The sequence below is a fragment of the Podarcis pityusensis genome (assembly GCF_964106645.2).
Source record: "Podarcis pityusensis genome assembly, chromosome: 5".
Taxonomy (NCBI): Eukaryota; Metazoa; Chordata; class Lepidosauria; order Squamata; family Lacertidae; genus Podarcis; species Podarcis pityusensis.
In genome coordinates, this window is record NC_138032.1 from 75,133,541 (window position 1) to 75,152,977 (window position 19,437).

General features: G+C 45.9%; 1 protein-coding gene and 1 long non-coding RNA gene across 10 annotated transcripts in view; one reads left to right on the forward strand and one right to left on the reverse strand.

The window, feature by feature from the left end:
- The window catches only part of FAM13C (family with sequence similarity 13 member C), a 73,539-nt gene that overhangs the window by 3,267 nt on the left and 50,835 nt on the right, over positions 1-19,437 (forward strand). The window contains exon 1 of one of the 9 annotated variants that reach the window (XM_081004989.1): positions 11,097-11,231. The exons of 6 other annotated variants lie outside the window; for them this stretch is intronic. In XM_081004989.1, coding sequence (XP_080861115.1) covers positions 11,170-11,231 — 62 coding nt within the window. In that variant the 5' untranslated portion in view covers positions 11,097-11,169. Of the gene's footprint in view, positions 1-11,096; positions 11,232-15,237; positions 15,261-19,437 lie in introns of those variants that run through there. 2 more of the 9 variants (XM_081004988.1, XM_081004986.1) reach the window with 2 other exon arrangements.
- On the reverse strand, positions 8,591-16,205 carry LOC308476972. The gene is made up of 4 exons (XR_013986298.1): positions 16,096-16,205; positions 14,116-14,306; positions 10,897-11,223; positions 8,591-10,671 (listed from the first exon to the last, which is right to left on the reverse strand). It is a non-coding gene; the product is annotated as an uncharacterized lncRNA (long non-coding RNA).

A 19,437-nucleotide genomic window follows, 5' to 3' on the forward strand; every position in this document is an offset into this window, starting at 1 on the left:
GAAGTAAATGCACATGGGATCAAACCACTGTTGGGACCCACCCATTTGCCGTGACCCACAGAGCACCTGCCTTTGCTCTCCTTACACTTCACCAGGAGGCTAATCTGGTTATTTCCTGAAATTTGAAGGCTTGATTGGCTTTAACACTTGCTGGATTCAGGACCAGAGAGGTCTGGCACCCACAGACTCATAACACTCTCCCTTTGTCTCCCTCTGAGACTCGGGCTCAAAGGCAATTTTGTGTTTCCAACTTTTTTCTTTCTTTTTTATAAATGACTTTCCTTCAAAAGATCTGAAGAGGCAGGGAAGCTATGCCAGTACCTTTGAGACATCAATCACATATGGTGGGAGAAAATGATACTTTGCAGATCACTGAAATTTAATAGAACAATTTGTATCGGCCTACACGTCTGTGTGCCATCATTCCAGCTCTGAGCAGCATCTATGAGCTAACAGAACCACATGTTGCCTTCCTTCCTTCCATCTAGGAATCCTTATAGATTAGTGGCAGAGGGCCCAAACAGATGTAGTGTTAAGTATGCAAATACATAAAATGTACCTGACTCTGTCTGAGCACGTGGGAGGGCCACTCTGAGCCAGAGTGCATATGCATAATTTTTGAGCCCCCCCTGCCCCCGGGTCTGCACCCAGCCCACCACTGTGGTGACCAGGAGGTTCCTCACAAGTGGATGGGCCAAAAAAAAAAAAAATGCCCTCCTCTTTTTTGTACCACTTAAGAGCTCCAAACATGCTTGGCTAAGGAACTTCCATGAGGCATCTGGCTCCTGGCCACTACGGGGAACAAAATCCTGGACTAGATATTCCAGTGATCTGATCCAGCAAGGCAAATCTTCTAACACACAAGACCTGGGCAGCTACTCAACCTTCCCAGGTGCTTCTGGCAGTCACTGTTGTAAGAGAACTGTGGGACTCTCTCTCTCTCTCTCTCTCTCTCTCTCTCTCTCTCTCTCTCTCTCTCTGATTAAAAATCTTTTGGTTCCTAAATGTATTTTGACTAAAGAAATATGAGCTAGTCTTGCTTGGTAGCGCACCATGCTTTCATGTTGTGAATAATTGATGATCATTGGGTCTGTTTATTGGTCTTGGGGGTATTGCTTGGGTGATTGATCGCTGCTTCGCACACAGCCTTTACATAATTTGGCAAGTACACCTTGCTCTAGAAAATAATAAATGTGCCAGAGGATGGAAGTTATCCCTCCCACCTCTCCACACATTTAACAGCAACGGCCATATTTTCTGTTGCATCTTGGGTTCGATAAAAATAGGATGCTGCTCACTGGAATGGCTTGAACTTGTGCTTGTAGTTCACCTTATAACAGGGCCATGGGCTGATTTGCAACAAGGCGGATTAGTCCCAATTGGTTTTATGGGCAAGCTGGCACCTCTGGCTTTCACAAGGTATTTATCTTGCAGAAGAATCTTTGGGTCTAAGAGAACACAGTGCTGTTTCACACATTCTGTGGAAGTGAACCATGGGGTTTGCCCGCTCAGTGTATACTTGGCAGGGATTTGCAGCCAGTCTCGGCACTCTGCCAGGAGTCGCTGGAGTTGGGAACCTTTGGCGGACCAAAAAAATGTGGTGGACCAAAAAAAAAAAAGCAGTTTGGAGCATCTTACTGGGCTCCTTACTGGTCCTACCAGTAAGTCATTGGGCCCTCCAAACCTGGAAGGGCTATTGAAAGCTTCCTGTTTGGACTGGGTGATCACTGCCTTCCTCTTTATGTTAGGACTGTACTCTATTAGGTAGAGCAACTGCTTGAATAAATTGTCCCAGGTACAATCCTTGGTGTCTCTAGGTATGGCTGGGAGAGACTCCCACCTAGGGAGCCACTGCCCGTGTAGGCAAGGCCAAGGTAGATGGACCAGTGGTCTGGGTCAGTATAAGACCACTTCCTGTATCCCTCCCTTCCTCTGTTGTCTCCACGCTCCTGCTGTATCAGGCCCCAGGCCCATCTAGTCTAGCATCCTGGTTTGACTGTGGCCAACCAAACGCCTGCGGGAAGCTCACAATCAGGGCAAGTGGGTCAGTGCTCTCCTAGTTTGCAATTCCCAGGTTGCACTTCCCTTGGTGTCTCCAGCTATGGCTGGAGAGGCTCCTGGCTGAAACCCTAGGGAGCTGTTGTCTGCTTAGGGTGCTGGGAATTGTAGCTCTGTGGGAATTGGGGGCGGCGGGGGGGGGGGGGGGGAGAAGCTACAGGGGCCATTTCAGAAGTGGGGAAGGGATGGCCCATGAAGCATATCGTGCATTCAAGAGGCAGAGAGGTGGTGGCAAAATGGTGACGAAAGAAGGCATTTTAAATTTGGTTAAAATTAGGAAAGAATTGAAAAGGGTACTACTGCTAAGTGGGCCTTTGAAAGTGTGACATGCTGTATGGACATTCCTGGAGGAGGGATGATTCATCAAGCTCCAGAGGCTTGTTCTCAGATGCAGTCAAGGTTAAATTGTCAAACAGCAATGCATTTCAAGAGCATTTATTTGTAATCATAGTTAAATACAGTGTTCTACAATGCAGATATTTGTTCTTGTCTTTTGCATATTTGATCCTTATTCATGTTTTTGAAAACTGCTTATAGTTTTCCTCCTAATATATAAAAATTGTCTAAATCAATAAAACAAATTCCTCTTCTTTCTTCCTTTTCCCCAGCCTCTCCACACTACCCCCCCAAAAAAATTGTATTTAGGCTTCCTTGTGTGGTTTTTTTGTACTTAAAAAAAACTTACCGTACATCAATTTTGCTGTCTTCCCACCCTGAAAAATATTCCTAAAGCTTTTAAAAAAATATACTGATACCTCCCTTCTTGTTTCTTAGTGACCCTGTTATGGCTTCAATCCTATTGGCACTCAATCAGCATAATTTGCTATTAGAGTGAATGATGGCAATAACTATTGTGAGGTTAGCTGCATGGAACAAGCACATTTCCCAGCTATATCTTTTTTTGAAACAAAGGGATATATGGTTTGCCCATGCTTGCCTAGTATAGAGTGCCATTTGATTTGTAGCAATATTCAACCTGCATGCAGAACCGTTGCGTTGAGAGAGAGATAGTTGTGGGGCACAATCACATACTGTATAGGGTTTGATATATGGGGGACTGGGAATTACATGGATGATCCCACCTGCCCTCCCTAAATGAGTGGAGGGCTGTTGGAAATTCTGGCTGTAACTCATAGTTGCATTGCCAGGGTGACTCAGCAATGAATGGCACCTTCAACATGATGGAAGCACATTTAACAGTCTGACTCACTTGTGTGTTCTGCACCTCCAAGCCATTTTGTCCTAAAGTGGAACTGTTAAAACCATCCAAGTACTATGTCAAACTCAGACAGTGAGTTATCAGTGATGGAACTGGGAGCTGCTAATCTTGGTCCAATATAGGTCTTACACTTCCTCTTTCAGAACAGTGTAAAATGTATTCTGCTTGCTTATCCTATACAGATTTGGAGTGCAAAGAGATTTGAACAGTTATTAATGCCTAACCGGCATTTGGTTCAAAGCACAGGTCTTGAAGGAACGGTGCTGACTCAAGTCACAACTTGTGAGTCATTTATTTGAGTCATCCAGTTCTACTACTTTTTGGTGGCTTATTTTTCTGGCACACATGGATGCAGCCTGTTCTCTTAAGAATAATTGTTAATTCTGCCCTTCATTAGGAGTATTTTCTTTCTTGATAACATTACAATCATGTATAGGGATCAAAAGTAGGCTGTTTTATTGAATATTTACATTAGATAAAGCAAAGCAAATGAAAAATTAGGAAAAACTTTATCCGTGACTGGGAAGGGTTGGCCAAATGTTATGGGCAGATCATGGCTTTGTCCAGACAGGGGGATTAACTTGCATTTGGGTCATTTGGATATGATTTTTCTGCATGAAGGACACCCCCTTTTTTTGCTCACCATCTTTATTGATATTCTGCTTCTGAGTGCAGCTTGGCAGAGAATAACCTGGGGTTATGTTTTGTTTTTAGCCTCCTCCCTAAATATTCCCAGTTACCTTGCAAGATCAGACTGCAGTTTATTTATTTATTTATTTAAAAATAAATGCACTTTGCACAATTCCGATTTAATAGAACACTGCAAAATCTGTAATGATAAAACAAATTGGGGCCGCTTAATGGTCTGAGTGGGATGTGTGCTGAGCTCTCTGTAAATTAACGATCTCATCTATCCTTCTCCAAATGACATCCAACTTCATATTAAACCACATTGGGATCTGATTATGTTACTGAGGGCCCAGCCACACTTTCCCATAAGTCCATACCTCTCTGGCCCATTTTCAATTTGGTCCAGGGCTGGGTGTTCGTACTTGGGATTTTTGCCTAAGCTTTTACTTGAGGAAGATCTGTGAAAGCCCGTGTTTTCCCATTTATTCTTCCTTCAGCTCTGCGCAGCTGTGGCAGAAAGCAGGAGAAACAGCTTTCTCCTCCTCCTCCTCAGAGAATCGAGAAGGGATTATGTTCACATAGCTGGACCTGCATGTATATTTGAAACAAATGAGGGCAAAATCGAAAGAAACAACAAACTGTGAAGGCAGCAGACGTGTTTTGCGCATATATCATGTGGTCAGTCGGGTCAGCAATGCTAAGGACCAGAAGAGTGCTGCTGAGAAGTTGGAAAGACAACTGGAAAATTATCCTTGAGGGGAGGAAGGGAAAGAAGGTGAAGAGGTGGACTGCCCCAGAATGCAACTCCAGGGAAAAGTATGAGGAATCCCATTTAAGAGCTGTTTTCAGAGCAGTTTAGGAAGTGGAGCAAATCTCTCTCTGGGTTTCCTCTGGATTTCATAAAACTTGATTTAATGGTTAACCAGAGCAAGCAGAGAGAGAAAGCTGTTGGGCCCGGGATAAGAGATCAATACAGATTATGGGGGCAACATGCGTCCAACAAAAGGCAGCCACACCACCCCTTCGTTTAGGTGTAATGTTTGTCTTCACATTTAAATTGCTATGTATCTGTCTTGCGTTATTGCATTACAGTGGATGCATTTATGTAAGATGTGCTGAAGAAACAGGCCAATTCAGCCATACCCAAGCATGGAGATATCAATACTTACTGATCTGGCAGTGTTTGGGGCAGCGGGGGCTGTTCTGTGCCCCAAAGGCTGCCCTACCTATAGAATCCTCAGCTTTTTCAGCAGGACATGATGTGCCAAAGGTTGTGTGTGCCTCCTTATACTGAAGTGAATAAGAAAGCCTGCTGGCACAATACTCCACATAGAGAAAAATGAAGAGCTGGGTTATTTTTAGCGAGCTGCCTTTTGTCTTGGTTGTTCTAGATTCTTGCATATGTATGCCTCTAGGTCATACTCTGCTGAGAACCCGCTTTTGGTGAAATAGAATTTCCTCCTCCTGACACTTGCAAGGAAAAAATACATATATTAAAGGGGATGCATGATCAAAGCTTTTTCCCTGAACTGCTAAATGACCAAGTGTCTTGAGGTAAAACGTGTCCTCATTCTGTGAAATGTGTGGTAGAAAGCTACTTGGGCAGCAAAACTGAGCACACATAGAAATGGGACACAAAGACAGGCACGCTGAATGGTGAGGTGGCCAAGTTTGCTGAGGGTCCTGAATTGTTCAGGGTTGTGAAAACAAGAGAGAGATTGTGAAGAGCTTTTAAAGGACCTTTCCCAACTGAGTGAACGGGCAGCAAAATGGCAAATGCAAGTGTAAAATAATGCATTTCCGGGTGAAAAATCTTAAATTTCAAATGATGGCTATGTTCTGCCTCCACAGTTCAGAGGAAGTAATGCTTCTGAATGCTGTTTTGTTCAGGTCCTGCTTGTGGGGTTCCCACAGGCATCTGGTTGGCCACTGTGAGAACAGGATGCTGGACTAGATGGGCCGCTGGCCTGATCCAGCAGGCTCTTCTTATGTCCATAAAGCGAAGCCCACTTGAGAGAAAAAACAACAGACCACTGCTGACATCTTTAAAAGTGTATGCATTCATACTGAACTCAGTATGTGAACAGGGACACCCCAGATACCCCTGGGTGGTGGATATTACCTCAGTGTCTCACTGTGACATGGAGCAGGAGACTCACTAAGGGACTTACCACTTGACATGGGTGTGTGGTAGTAGAGAGGACACTTTCCTTCATCTACCCTGTCCATAGCCACCATGAATTGGCTACGGGGAACAGGTGCAGAACTATAACCTGGTTCATAGCACAATCCTAGGCTTGTTCACTCAGATGTAAATCCCACTGTATTCAGTGGTACTTAACACAGTTAGGTTTGTTTAAGATTGTGGAGACAAACTACAAAGCTGCCTTATATAGTATAATGTCAGGTCATTGGCACAGACCAATGTGGGGAACACTCCAGATGTTACTGAACTACAAATCCCATCAGTCCCAGCAAGCATGGCCAGTGGCTAGGGATGATGATAGTGCAGCAACACCCAGAGGGCCAGAGGTTCCCCGCACCTGGTCTATGTAGTCCAGGATTGTCTTCTCCAGCCTTACCATGTTGTGCCCTCCAAATGTTTGGGGCTGAAACTCCCATCACCCTCAGCCAGGGTCCCAAAGCCAGCGGCTTTCCATAAACTCAGGCAAGACCCTTCCCTCTTCTGCAACCTGGGATTCTTTTAATTGATGATGCTGGAGATTGAGCTCAAGACTTTGTAGATGCAAGTCATGAACTTAAACCCTGTGCTGGGGGCACTTTTCTTCTTTCTCATTTGGTGGAAACACTGAACACGTCACTCTTGTGACACTGCCAGTTCCTTTCCCTTTTACCAAGACAGAGATTTCGAATGCAAAATGCCAAAATGCAACAGAGTCAAAGTTTCTGCTTAAAAAACTAAACCATAATGCTTCGTGTGCTTTTCTCTGTGGGTTATATATATTTTTTAAACCCTTAAATCCTGGTTAGTCATTTCTATGCTAAAACTCTTATCTCCTACTCTGCACCTTTACAGCATCTTACATCATTGTTAATATTTCTCCTTTGAGGTTTTAGTCAGAGCTGTTAGCACCATGTATAAATATGAGTAACCCTTCCCAAAAAAAAGTGAAGTGAGAAGAACTGCAGATTTGTTCGCAAACCTTATTTGCAAACAGGAAGCGAGGCCCATGGCCATTCTGGAGAATTATAAGGCAGTGAAACCCAAACAAGTAATATTCTCAGCAGAGCTGAAAGCATTCATCACTTAATCTGTGGAATCTGTTCATTAATCATAGATTTTAAGCTCTGGAATTTCTCATCAGAAGAACCCTCTCTGCAAAGTCTTGTAAACAACCTGTGCACATTAAACCATAACCCTGCCTATGTAGTAAACAGAAACAAGTAATTATTATTGAGTAAATAGCCTCATAAGATCAAAGGCAATGAAGCGTCATTGTACTAATTATTAAATTGTTAAATGCATACATTAAGTTACAGCCACAACTTCCTTGTGAGACAGAATAAGAACCTCCTTCTCTGATTCAGGCTAAAGGTTTGCTTAGGGCAGGTGTTTGGAACGTTTGGGCCTTCAGATGTTGCTGTGAACTACAACTCCCATGTCCCGGCAAGCATGGCCAGTTGCCAAGAATGATGGGAGTTGCAGTTCAGCCCCTCCCCCCCTTAAATGTGAATGCAACCTGGATAAAAAACACCAGACAGCAAACCTAACAGCTGCCAAAGAATTATAACAAATAACCATAACCACCGCCTATTCATTATTGACTTCAAAATTCTTTTCAGTCGTGAATGGGGGGTTGTAGAGACTATCATCGTTTGATTTCCCCCCAAAACAATTTATGATTTGTTTAAGAACCATTGGCATTAACGCTGTCCATTGTTTTTGTCCATTGGAGTGTTTTACTCCAAAAGACAGTGAACTTTCAGAGATTTGCATCAGTGAACATTGGGGTCTGTTTTCCTTTTTATCTTGTTCATTTGGGGTGCTTTCCCCATTTTTTCTTGCACTCCCATAGTTTGGGAGCCAAGATTGTAGAGAGGGGGGTGTGTGTGTGTGGTGAGCAAATATTTTTAAGTTTACTAGTCAGCAATCTCAGCTTTGGCTTCTCCTTGCATATCATTCCTTCAACTGTAGTCACCTTGATTTTTTTTTTTAAAAAAAATCCCCAGAAATAATATTCTTCTATGCTACAGAACAGAATGCAAACCCTAACGATCACTAGGACAATGTGGAGGGCAGTTCAGTAGAAGTAATCTAGGCTCTGTGAAAAATAACATAAAAATAAAGGCCCTGCAATCAGGGGCGTACGAAGTGGGGGACGGAAGGGGTGGGCTGCCACGGGTGCCACTCGGTGTGTGTGTGACAAGATGGCCCCTGCCTCCCCCCAGCTGTAGAGCGACCAAGGGTGCGCATAGTCAGTATGTGCGCCACTCATGCGGCATCCATATGGTCTGCTGCTCTCGCACGCCGTCCATATGGGTGTCTGTATGGGCTGCCTCTCGCACAGCGACCGTACGGCCTGCTGCTTGCAAGCAGCAGCCCATACGGGATGCCGCTCGTGAACAGCGGCCCGTATGGAGTATGCATGTGTGGCAGCCTGTACGGTTGCCCTGCATGCGTCACCGGGCATTTCGTCTCGCTCCTCGGCGTCCCGCCCTGGATGCTGGAGAGGGTTCCTCTGCCACTGCTTGCAATCGCTGTGAATCATGCTTTGTAGGACTAACATCAAATGCCACAAGCAACCAAGCAGAGATGCTCAGTTTTCCTGTACACCAAGGAATGTGGATTTCACTAGTATTCACTGTGCTGCCTATGCACCAGCTGAGCAAACATTTTATTCCCCCAGATTACAAATATCATTATTCTGTTGCTAGGACTGAATACTCCACTGGCTTCAGACAAATATTCCTTACAAGTGTATGTGGTGGCTTTATCACATAGCACAGACATCGTGTAGGAAACAGAGCTGCATTGATTTTCATCCTTGAATATTGTTGAGGTAAAATGTTTTTTTTCCCCTTGGTTTTTTTTTTAAGGGCAAGATATCCAGGGGGGTGGGTGGGTTGCCAAACAGTGAAATTTCTCTCACGCACTCCCCAAGTGTTCACAGGCATTTATAGCCTCTGGTTTTCCTTACGATTATTGCTTTAGTGCCATTTGTGTTTACCTGGGATTTTGTCTTCTGTAAGTGATCCCAACCTATCAGGAAATGTAAATGGAATGTGATGACATCACTGTGGCACAAAACCTATCAAGTTTTGGTGACCACAACACTGAGGGCAAGCAAAGCTAATCCTTTGGACTGGTGATGGGAGGAAAGGCCACTCTGAGCCAGAGCAGAGAGGTGAGAGTTTTGTGCCCTCCTGGGCCCGCACCCTTGGTGGCACCCAAGCTGCCAAACCCTAGGTATGCCCCTGCTTGCCCTACCTACATTTCAGATTATTTATTCTTGGGGGAGGGAGATCTGGGGCAGGGTATAGACAGATTATTCTCTGCATGTGCACATGGTGTTCTATATTTAGTGCAGCAACCTCTGTTTCCCCAAACACCAATTCTTCTTCTTCTTCTTCTTCTTCTTCTTCTTCTTCTTCTTCTTCTTCTTCTTCTTCATGCCCTGTGAAAGATCAAGTGTATGGAGAAAGCAGAGTCAGGATTCAATATGACCTTCTATTGAAATTCATTCAGTTAGTTTGCTATTCAGCTTTGGTCAGACCACACCTGGAGTCCTGTGTCCAGTTTTGGGTGCCACATTTTAAGAAGGCTATTGACAAGCTTGAATGTGTGCAGAGGATGACGACCAAGATGATCGAGGGTCTGGAAACCAAGCCTTAAGAGGAACGATAGAAGGAGCTGGGTATATTTTGCTTGGAAAAGAGGAGACTTAAGGGGAGATATGATCGCCAGGGCCATCTTAAGCATATCCAGCGCCGTGGTGCAAAGCTCCCTCCGGTGCCCCCTCTGGTTTCCCAGAGGTTTTTTAGAGAGGACGGCGCTGCCAGCGGGGCTAGAGGAGGAGGGCAGCAGCTGGAGGGTGGCTCCTCCAGTGGGGAAAAGGTAGAGGCTGGACGCAGCACCTCCCAGCTCAGCTGGCCACTTTGTGCCGTGGTGGCCATGGCAGACAGGGGCTCTGGGCGTGGCGCTGCTTCAGCGTGGCATGGCGAGGGTGGCGAGCTGATGCCGGGAGGCGCCGCGTCCAGCCTCTGCCTCTTCCCTGGCGTCCTCCAGAACTTGGCACCCCGTGCCACTAGCCTCTATGGGTAAGACACCCCTGATGATTGCCATCTTCAAATATCTTCAAATGTCACATGGAAGACGGAGAAAACTTGTTTTCTCCTGCTCTGGAGGATAGGACTCAATCCAATGGCGTCAAGTTACAAGAAAAGAGATTCCAACTAAACATCGGGAAGAACTTTCTGAGAGAGCTGTTTGACAGTGGAATAGACTCTCTCGGGAGCTGGTGGTTTTTAAGAAGAGGCTGGATGACTATCTGTCCTGGATTCTTTAGTTGAGATTCCTGCCTTGCAGGGGGTTGGACTAGATGATCCTCGGGGTCTCTTCCAACTGTACAGTGTTATGATTCTCTCTCACCACATGTGTAAACACACACAGAGAAACAACTTCACCTCTTGAATCGCCATAATTGCAATGGTAAGCGCGCTTCCTCCTCCTCCTAATTCTCCAAGCGGCGCGGGATATTTTTCTCGCTCTCTCTCCCGGGAGGCGTCGCGCTGCCGAGCAGAACCTGCGAAAGGGAATCTCCGAAGATGACTCATCCTGGCGGCAGGGAGGAAAGGAAGCCCATCCTGATCCTCGCACCTACCGCAGGGACCGACAAGTGTGGCGAGAGGCTCGCGCCAAAAGCCTGGGATCGAGGTGCGCGCGCGGGCTGCTCCTTCCTCTCCCCCACCCCCCAGTTCCCCAAGACGCGCGCAAGGGCGCGTTCCTTGCCTAGTCCTTGTTTCTGTACCTTCATTCAGCGCAGCAGCAGCAGTGCCTGATGGGCGTTGTGGTTTCCAGCAAGGCTGACACGCAGAAATCCCAGGGGGTCCTCGGATGGTGAGCATGTGCAGAAGAGGCCAGGATACAGCCTTGTGTACGCCGAGCTAGCCGGCGCGCGCGCTCGCCCGCAGGATAATCTCGCCTTCGCCGTGCCATGCCTCTGCATGGGTTGCAGCCGCTGAGAAGGATCCGAGGAGGAGGCGGAAAAGGAGCCTGCCCGCCTTTCTGATCAGCCCCTCCGATGTTTTCTTGCTTCTGCTTCAGCATCCAGGACCATTCCTTCAGCAGCTCGGCTCTGCCAGAGTAAGTGTGCCTGCTTTCAGTGGCTGCCCCCCGGCTGCCTACCCCCCATGATGAATGGCAACGGTATGCTTCTTGGCCAATGGATACGTTGCTCAAACCCTTTGCATGGAAGGCAGGTAGGAAAGGAAAGGGGGGGGGGGGACATGTCCCCTCCCGTAGTCATCATTAAATTACGAGCCGGCCGAATTGCAACACAATAAGCGAGCAACCTCTCTCTCCGTGCAGGGAGTAGTTAACTGTTTACCAGCTGGACGCGCCTGGCAACCTCTAGTACGGTTGTCAGCGTTGGTGCAGATGGCGGGGGGTTCCTGCTTCGGATTCGCACGGTTCTGCAGAGAGGAGTTTTATGCTTAGGGCACGCCTCGAGAGAAAAGAGGGTGACGATCCAGCTGGTTGTAAATCGGGGCGAGCCAGTACGTGAGGGTTAGGAGAGCACATGAGCTCTGTAGCAAGTGACGGCAGGAGCGGGGAGGTGGGGGGGGGGGGGAGAACCACCCCATAAAGCATGTTTTCAGGGGAAACCGCTGAATTCCTGCAGATTTGGCAAAATCCGCCCTCCCCACCCCTCGCCTTGTTGGGAGTTAATGCACAATGTGGGGGGGGGGGGAATGCATGCATTTATTTTATTAATGACCCCAGATTTTATTTTATTAAAAAACCCTTGATGCTGTTTTCCTTCAAGGTGTCATTTTCATATCTGAATATTGCTGAGTTTATTGCGAGCTGCAGTTGTGGATCCCTAGAGCATGTGCCATGCCTGGAATATTGTGGTCTATTTTTGCATCACGTCCCCCCCCCCCCCCTGTTATATTTTTGGAGCTAGGAAACATGAGGGTTCAGCAAGGTCAGGAGCAGGGAAACAATTTATGGATTTGTTTATGTGTGGAGTACAGTTTTCCATTGTGGAAATGGTGGGAATGCAACAAAATACATTAAACACATGCATAAAGGTGTGTTTTCGAGACTAAAGTACTGCAGGAGAGATTATATGTATTGTTTCATTAGCAATAAGCAGTGCTGCCAGCAGGTGCTTCTGAAAAGTGGGAGTGCTACAAGGCCTACACATTGTGCCAGGTCAGGCCCTTACCCCATTGCCCCTCAACTCCACCCACACCAAGCTCCTCCCACTTGCCCTATCCAAGGTCTACCTGTGCACACCTGTTAGTGACATTAGGTAAATGCATAGACATATCCAGGCTTTATTTGGGGTGGGGTTTATGTTAGGAGGGGGACAGAACTGAGTTATCTGCAACACAAATGGTCAATGGGGGGGGGCAGCTGCCCTCTGCCCCTCCTGGCTATGCCCATGGATAAATGGAACCTGAACCAGTTCACTTCTGAATAACAGATGCTGGGGAGAAATGGGTTTCCCAGATATTTGAGGGCGCTGCTGGACACATCAGATGGGGAGGTTAGTGAACAGGGTCTTTTTGTGGGTTGGGGCAGGATGGCAAATCAGATTGTGATTACAATGGTGGCCAAGTGGAAGTTAGCTCCCCCCCATTTTAATCACCTCCCCTGCTTCTATTTACCTTGCAGGGGGAGAGACCTTTCATATGTGACATGTATGCTTCCCCCCAGCAAATAAGGTGTTGGTGGTGTTGGATATAAATCTGGAAAAATGTGTTTGTGAGGGTTGGGTGGAGGGTTTAAATCTTCTCCTCACAGCAGAATTGACCCTAGTATGATTCCCCCCTTCTCCTGTAGGTAGGGGCTTTAATTTTTGTTATTTTTAAAGGTGGGAAATCCTGTTGACCTATAGATTGCCCCCTGCATGGTGCAGAATCACAGAATAGTAGAGTTGGAAGGGACCACAAGCATCATCTAGTCCAACCCCCTGCAATGCAGGAATCTTTTGCCTATTGTGGGGCTGAAACATATAATCCTGAGATTTAGAGCCTTATATTGTACCAGCTGCCTGAGAGAGTTTCTCAAGGCATATGTCACTTCTAGACTTGCTGATATGCCATGCTACAACTTTCCAACCCATCCACCAATTTTCCAGTGATCAAAAGGAGTACAGTGGTACCTCTGGATACACACACTTCTGGTTGCATATCCTTCGGGTTACGCACGCAGCAAACCCGGAAGTATTTTTCCAGGGTTCCGCCATGCGCGCTTGTGCAGAAGTGCTCTATGCACCGCGCTCGTGAGCAGAACAGGCACTTCCGGTTGCAAATTCCTCTGGATCTGACTGGAGCTGCAGAATGGATCCTGTGCACAACCGGAGGTACCACTGTACCAGTTTTGGAAACTGTGGAAAACAAAGGTTGCACTGCCTCAGACGGCTCTTAAGAATATTAGAAAACCTCAGAGAGGAAGGATCCATCAAGGGCTACTAGCCTTTGGAAACTCCATTTTCAGAGACATTGTATCTCCGACCCAAGCACTAAAGCCAAGCAGTTACTACTTTGTATCCTCCCATTTGCTGACACACCTCCTATTTGCTTTTAATTGCTTCCCCTCTAAAAAAACCAAATAGCATTTCAAAGTTCACAAGGCTCAGAAGGAGAAACAAATTCAGGCATCTTCAGAAAGCAATTCTGTAGCAGCTGAAGATGTAGGACACCTCCAAACAGGGCCAGCCCAACTGTTAGACAGAGGGAACAGACACTCTGGGGCAGCCCTTGGCTGTTTCTTCTGACCACCACCACTCTACCCAGTATAGAGCAGTGCTTGCTACAGCTGGCAATGGGGTGGGAGTGGGGTGTTTGTAGCTTCACGCAGCACCCCATCTTGGAGTGGCCTGGTTTCCTGGTGTTTTAGTTTTCATTGAAAATCTGCTAGAGCAGTGAAGCTTCCCCTGTATGCCAATTTCCCCATTTACATTGCCTGTCCCCCCCCCCCCCCCCCGAGCTGCCGTTGGCTCTGCTATGGGACATACTTGCATAGTTGTGCGCTTTTCCCCGGGGCAAAATAATGGCAGCTTTTAGGGGGCTACCACAGATCAAGAAAACTGGCAGAGGGGAAAGGATCAAACTCTCTCAAGTGCCATTGGCCTGAATACTTAAAACTCGGTCTCCGGTTTCTTGTGCTATTCGGCCTTAAATGGTAGGTGCCTCAGAGTGGCAGAACCTGAAAAAGAAAAAAGCAAAATATGTAATAAGTAGGTAAATGACAGTCACTTAGTTTGCATACATGTGTGCTGACCATAAATGATTATTTTTTAAATTTGTCCTTAATTTTTTTGTATGTCCTTGGCAGACGTCCCCTCCCCCTGGCTGTAATATAGTGGTTCTGCTTTCTGGGTTTTCTGTAAATCAACCAGCGTGTAATTCGTTATTCTATAATGCTATCCTCCAGGGTATGAAACCTTCCCCCCACCTGAGGGTGACATGTGGTGGTTCATGGATAGTTGGGGCGGCACCTGTTCCCCCCCCCCCACTCTCTGACACACATTATTTCTCTCTTCCGGTCAGTCTGGGGATGCACTTTATAAAGGGAGGGTAGCGTGATGAATTGGTTTAACTACCTTTCTCTGCTGGCTGGTGCAGGGAGGCTTCAACCCCCCCATGCCACCCCCCACTCTCTGCACCTCCCCAAATCTGCTCTGGAAGATCAGGGGAACCCCCAGAACAGTGTGTGTGGAGAGGAGGGGGGGAATTGTTCTTCCAGATATGTAGAAATACTTGCGCACTGACAGAACAATCTCCATAGGGCTGTGTTGGATTCCATCTTGTGCCTCTCAAGAGTAGATGTGTAAAGAGTTTCCTGTGGGCGAGCGCATTGGTGGTTGGTGTAGGTAGGCCCCATTTCCTCCTGCCGATTGGGGTGGTAGGGGAGGACAGGCCTGCACCCTTTTGTGGCCCCTGTCTCTGCTCTTGTAGATGTGGCGGCCATTTTGTGACTGGCGCCCACAGAGCTTTCCTCAACATTCCATATTTGTCCATTGGTCAGAAAAGGTTGGCGACCCTTCATGACTTAAAAAGCACAGTCCATTGCTATGTGGGCAGGGAACAGCAAATGACACAAACGGGGGCACGTTTTCCTCACTCCCCGGCTAGCTCTTGTCATGCACAAGGACATGAGGTAATCATAATAGCTAAGCCCAGTGGCTTACCAGAAGCCATGGGCAGCTGAACATGAGCACAACAGTCATCTGAACCCAAGTGACTAGTATTCAAAGGCACACTGCCTTAGAATCATGGCTGTTATATAGCCATGATGACTAGTAGGCACATAGCCTTATGCGCCATGAACATGCAGTGCTGATTCTCTTACAGAATGGGAGCCCTGTGCTGGCTTTCAGTTTTGGAGACTCTTGGGCCTCTCCCTCATTTAAGTTCCATGGCAGTCAGGACACTTAACTGCCTGGATCATTCCTAGAATTTTTGTGAATATATTAACTGCTTGCTTTTAACCTTCAAAGGCTGGATATAAAATAGCGTTCTCCTTTTTTCCTTGTAGGATGTATCAAGTGTGATAGCTCATTTTTTTTGAATTGCTCACTATGGGTACTCAGCTTCTTCCTTGCGGGTTTTTACTCATTCATACCTCTGCTTTGTTTTTGGCAGTGTTGTGGGGGCATTTTGTAGGCTGGCGACTCATAACAGGTCAAAAAACAATCCCAAATAGCCCCGAAACGACATAGTTACAACACAGACAGTTGAAAGCCCTGCAGTTGTCTTGTCATGCAAATGATTGCCATGTCTTGTCCATAGTGTGCTGGTGACAACCAGAGACCATGCAGTTACACAGTAAAAATATTTGGGCAGTCTTCTATTTTATTCCATATTAATTTTAGGTGTTATTGAGAAATAATCACCCTCCCAATATTGCTCAGTTTCAAATTCTATGTAAAAATGTAATTCAGTGAGGTAGAAATCCCTCCCTAAAAACACATTGCAATTGTACAAGCATTCACCCTTCTTTTCCTTTTTTTGTTTTGTTCTGTTGCTGCTTCTGGCTCTTGCTGGTTTGGTGCAATTTGTCCCCCATGGCTGCTGCCTTGCCCTCCTCCTCAGATTGGTCCCATGGGTGTCTCCAGCCAATCAGGTTCCATGTAGTGAAAAGGATGACATCACAATCCTGTGTAGCCCATTACTTTTGACTTAAGTAACAAGGCCACTGAGGACAAGCAATGTGAGGGCAGTGCCAAGTGAGTGAGTTTACATTCTCAGAAGAAGTAACAACAGCAACAATACTTACTGGAAAATTGCTGGGGAAAGGGGAGCTAGGTTCTATGGGAGTGGAAAAGGGGGCACTTACTTGGAATGTCTATGGCAAATTGTGAGTGTTGCTGGTTGACCAGTGAGCTCTAATCCTTACATTGTAGTTACATTGTAGATTTCAAAACTTTCCAGAATGTGGGGCCTTGAAGAAGCTTATCTGAAGCTATTTCCCCGCTGATATTTTGGTTCCTGCACTGGCTAAAGGTTCTGAGTGAAGAAGACCACAGTGTTGCATGTATGTTATAATGACAATTCTATCTCTCATTGTGCAGCAATCTCATGTTCTTATAAACCCATATGTCGATTCATCAGAAGTGCGGCCAACATGGCAACAGGATTTTGAAAATATATTTCCTTGGCATGTACATGAGCACAGCCCTGAAGTTGCCCAGCCTAATATAGTGCTTAGTGCCCTTCACTGTGCCATTTTCAGGAAGTCTTAAAGTTGTGAGGTGTGCTTCATTTGTGCAAAAGATCTTGTTTCGGGTCTTCTGGGCTCTGCTTAATGCCTGCCTGCCACTGTTGCTGGTATCCCTTGCTATGTAGATACCAGTCTCCTGATAGTATTAGGTCTTCTCGCTACTGCAGCAGAAATGCATGTACAAAGATTCTGTTGGAAAGCCAATACCTGGTTCCCCACTACTAATGCAAAAGCTGTTCCCCTTTTTTTACACCTAAGGTCACTTAGAACTCAGCACATGCTACCCTTGGGGATTCTTCAGATCACGGCAATGCCGTGGTGCGTTTGCTACATTCCCAGCTGCAATGTATATAAATATGTAATATTCCTAGAAGGATGATGATTAGCAGCGTGCTGAGAGTTCCCATGTGAGTCACCATCAGCTGCATGATGATAGCAATCCGTTTGATAAAGACTTCCAAGCAAAACGCTGTGACCAGTCTGTTGACGAGGACAGACTATATAGTCTGGTGCTATTAACCTAGTGCTCAAAAGCCTGCAGAGGCTGTCTATACACTACTGAGCTGGGTTCAAGGTTCTTGTATTAATTTACAAGGCCCATAATGATTTGGACCCAGGATACCTCAGTGACTGCCCATTCACTGAGGTCTTTGCGGGAGTAACAGTTAGTGGTCCGTCCCCCCCCATAGATTGTATGCTCATCTCATATCTACCAGGAGAGGGGTGTTTAGTATTGTGGGCTGAATTCCAGTTGAGATCAGACAAACCCCTTCTCTACTGAGCCTCAGGCACCTACTGAAGACTTCTTTTTAATTCTAGCAGGCATTTTGTTGAAGTTTGATTTTATAGTTTGAACTGATTTTTATTTTTTTGTATTCTGTCTTTGTAAACTGCTTAAAAACTGTTGTACTTAAGCAGTATATAAATTGTTTAAATAAAATAAAATAAAAATGTTAGAGCTGTGGTAGAGAGCTGATCAGAGAGGTTGTTTTTAGTGATCTTCTCATGGGCAGAATAACAAGAGTGCTGCCTCTTGTTGGCGATACCTGATAACCCGCTTTGCTCTCAGAGCAACTGATATTTCCTTCCCTGGTGTAAGGCTTCAGCGAGAGGAGGAAGGGACAAGCGCAGAGCAGGGGACACTCTGTGTTTGAATCCATGTTTGAAATGTTGCTCAGATTCGGTGTTAAGAAGCCAATTGGTGCCAAGGGAGCTACAAGCTGTAGTCACCGCCTTAAGCATTGTTTGGCTGCCAACACAGATATACAACAGTAAACTGGGCATGTGCAGACATATTGAGTAAAAACTGATCTATCTTTAAGTATAAATCTATGTTCCTCAAGGAGTGGAACCAGCACTGGGTCTGTCAGAACCAGGCAATTTTTGTCTCCGTGAGAAAAAGCTATATTTCCATAGGGACAGAAAGCTTGCATTGCTATACACCAAGCCCCAGCCCAACAGCTGCTATGACCAAAAGGATATATGCATGTGTAGCTAATGATAATATTTCTATCGATCTACCTCATAATGCAATCTGAGCTCTGGTACTGGAAGAAGAAAGCAGAAAATTAATTACTAGTCTGCATAATGGCAAGGCCCAAGGGAGGACTTTTTACTCAGCAACATTTTTTTAAAAATTGACTCTGGGTGGTTGGTTTGTATTTTTGTGGTTTTTTCAGATTTTTGGATCAAACTGGCTAATTTCTATCAGGTTGGCTTACATGTGATTCACACATAGTAGTTCTCATGGTTTGCACGCTGCAATCTTAAATCATAGAATTGAGCCCAACATGGGGCTTGAACCCACGACACTGAGATTAAGAGTCTCATGATCTACTGACTGAGCTATCTGGGCTTCTAAATACATATTTCTGACTACAGCTGAGCTGTTTTCTGATTTGAAGGTGACTTAAGCAGCCAAAACAGCCGCCACCACCACCACAGATAGCCTTGAACTTTGCCAAAGTACAACCAAATATTTAGAATTCGCCCTTCCAAATAGTCCCATGAAGACTGAGCATGCTCAGTGCCACCAAAATGCAGACTGATTATTGGATGAGGTTGGCGGTGAGGACACAGAAAAGCACAGGGAGGGGAATTGAATGGAGGCGGCCTCAAATATGCTTCCAATTCTAATTCAAACAAAGGAAAAGTCTCACAGCCCACACTGAGATGTGGTTTTGCTTGCTTTCTACTATATGAACCAAACGTCATGTCCTTAGTGTTGATGGTTAGATAACAAAATTGTCTACCAGTGGTGTGTCTTGGGCCACAAATTTGCTGCATTTCATTTTCCAGGTGGAAAACACCTGGAATTTTGGAATACGCCTCACGTAATTTCTAGTAATAAAAGCAAGTCCTGGATCATGTAAGAACATAAGGAAAGCCCAGACAGACCAGCGCAAAGGCTCTATCTAGTCCAACATCCTCTTTCTCACAGTGGCCAACTAGTGCCCTGGGGAAGCCCGCAAGCTGTGCATTAAGGAAATAGCCTACTACCGCTGTTGTTCCCTAGTGGGTGTGCTGGCACCGAACCTTGTGGTTATATGTGCACCCCCTCAATGACTGGCAACCATTTAGAGATTTATTGTCAATGAATTCGTCTAATCCCCAT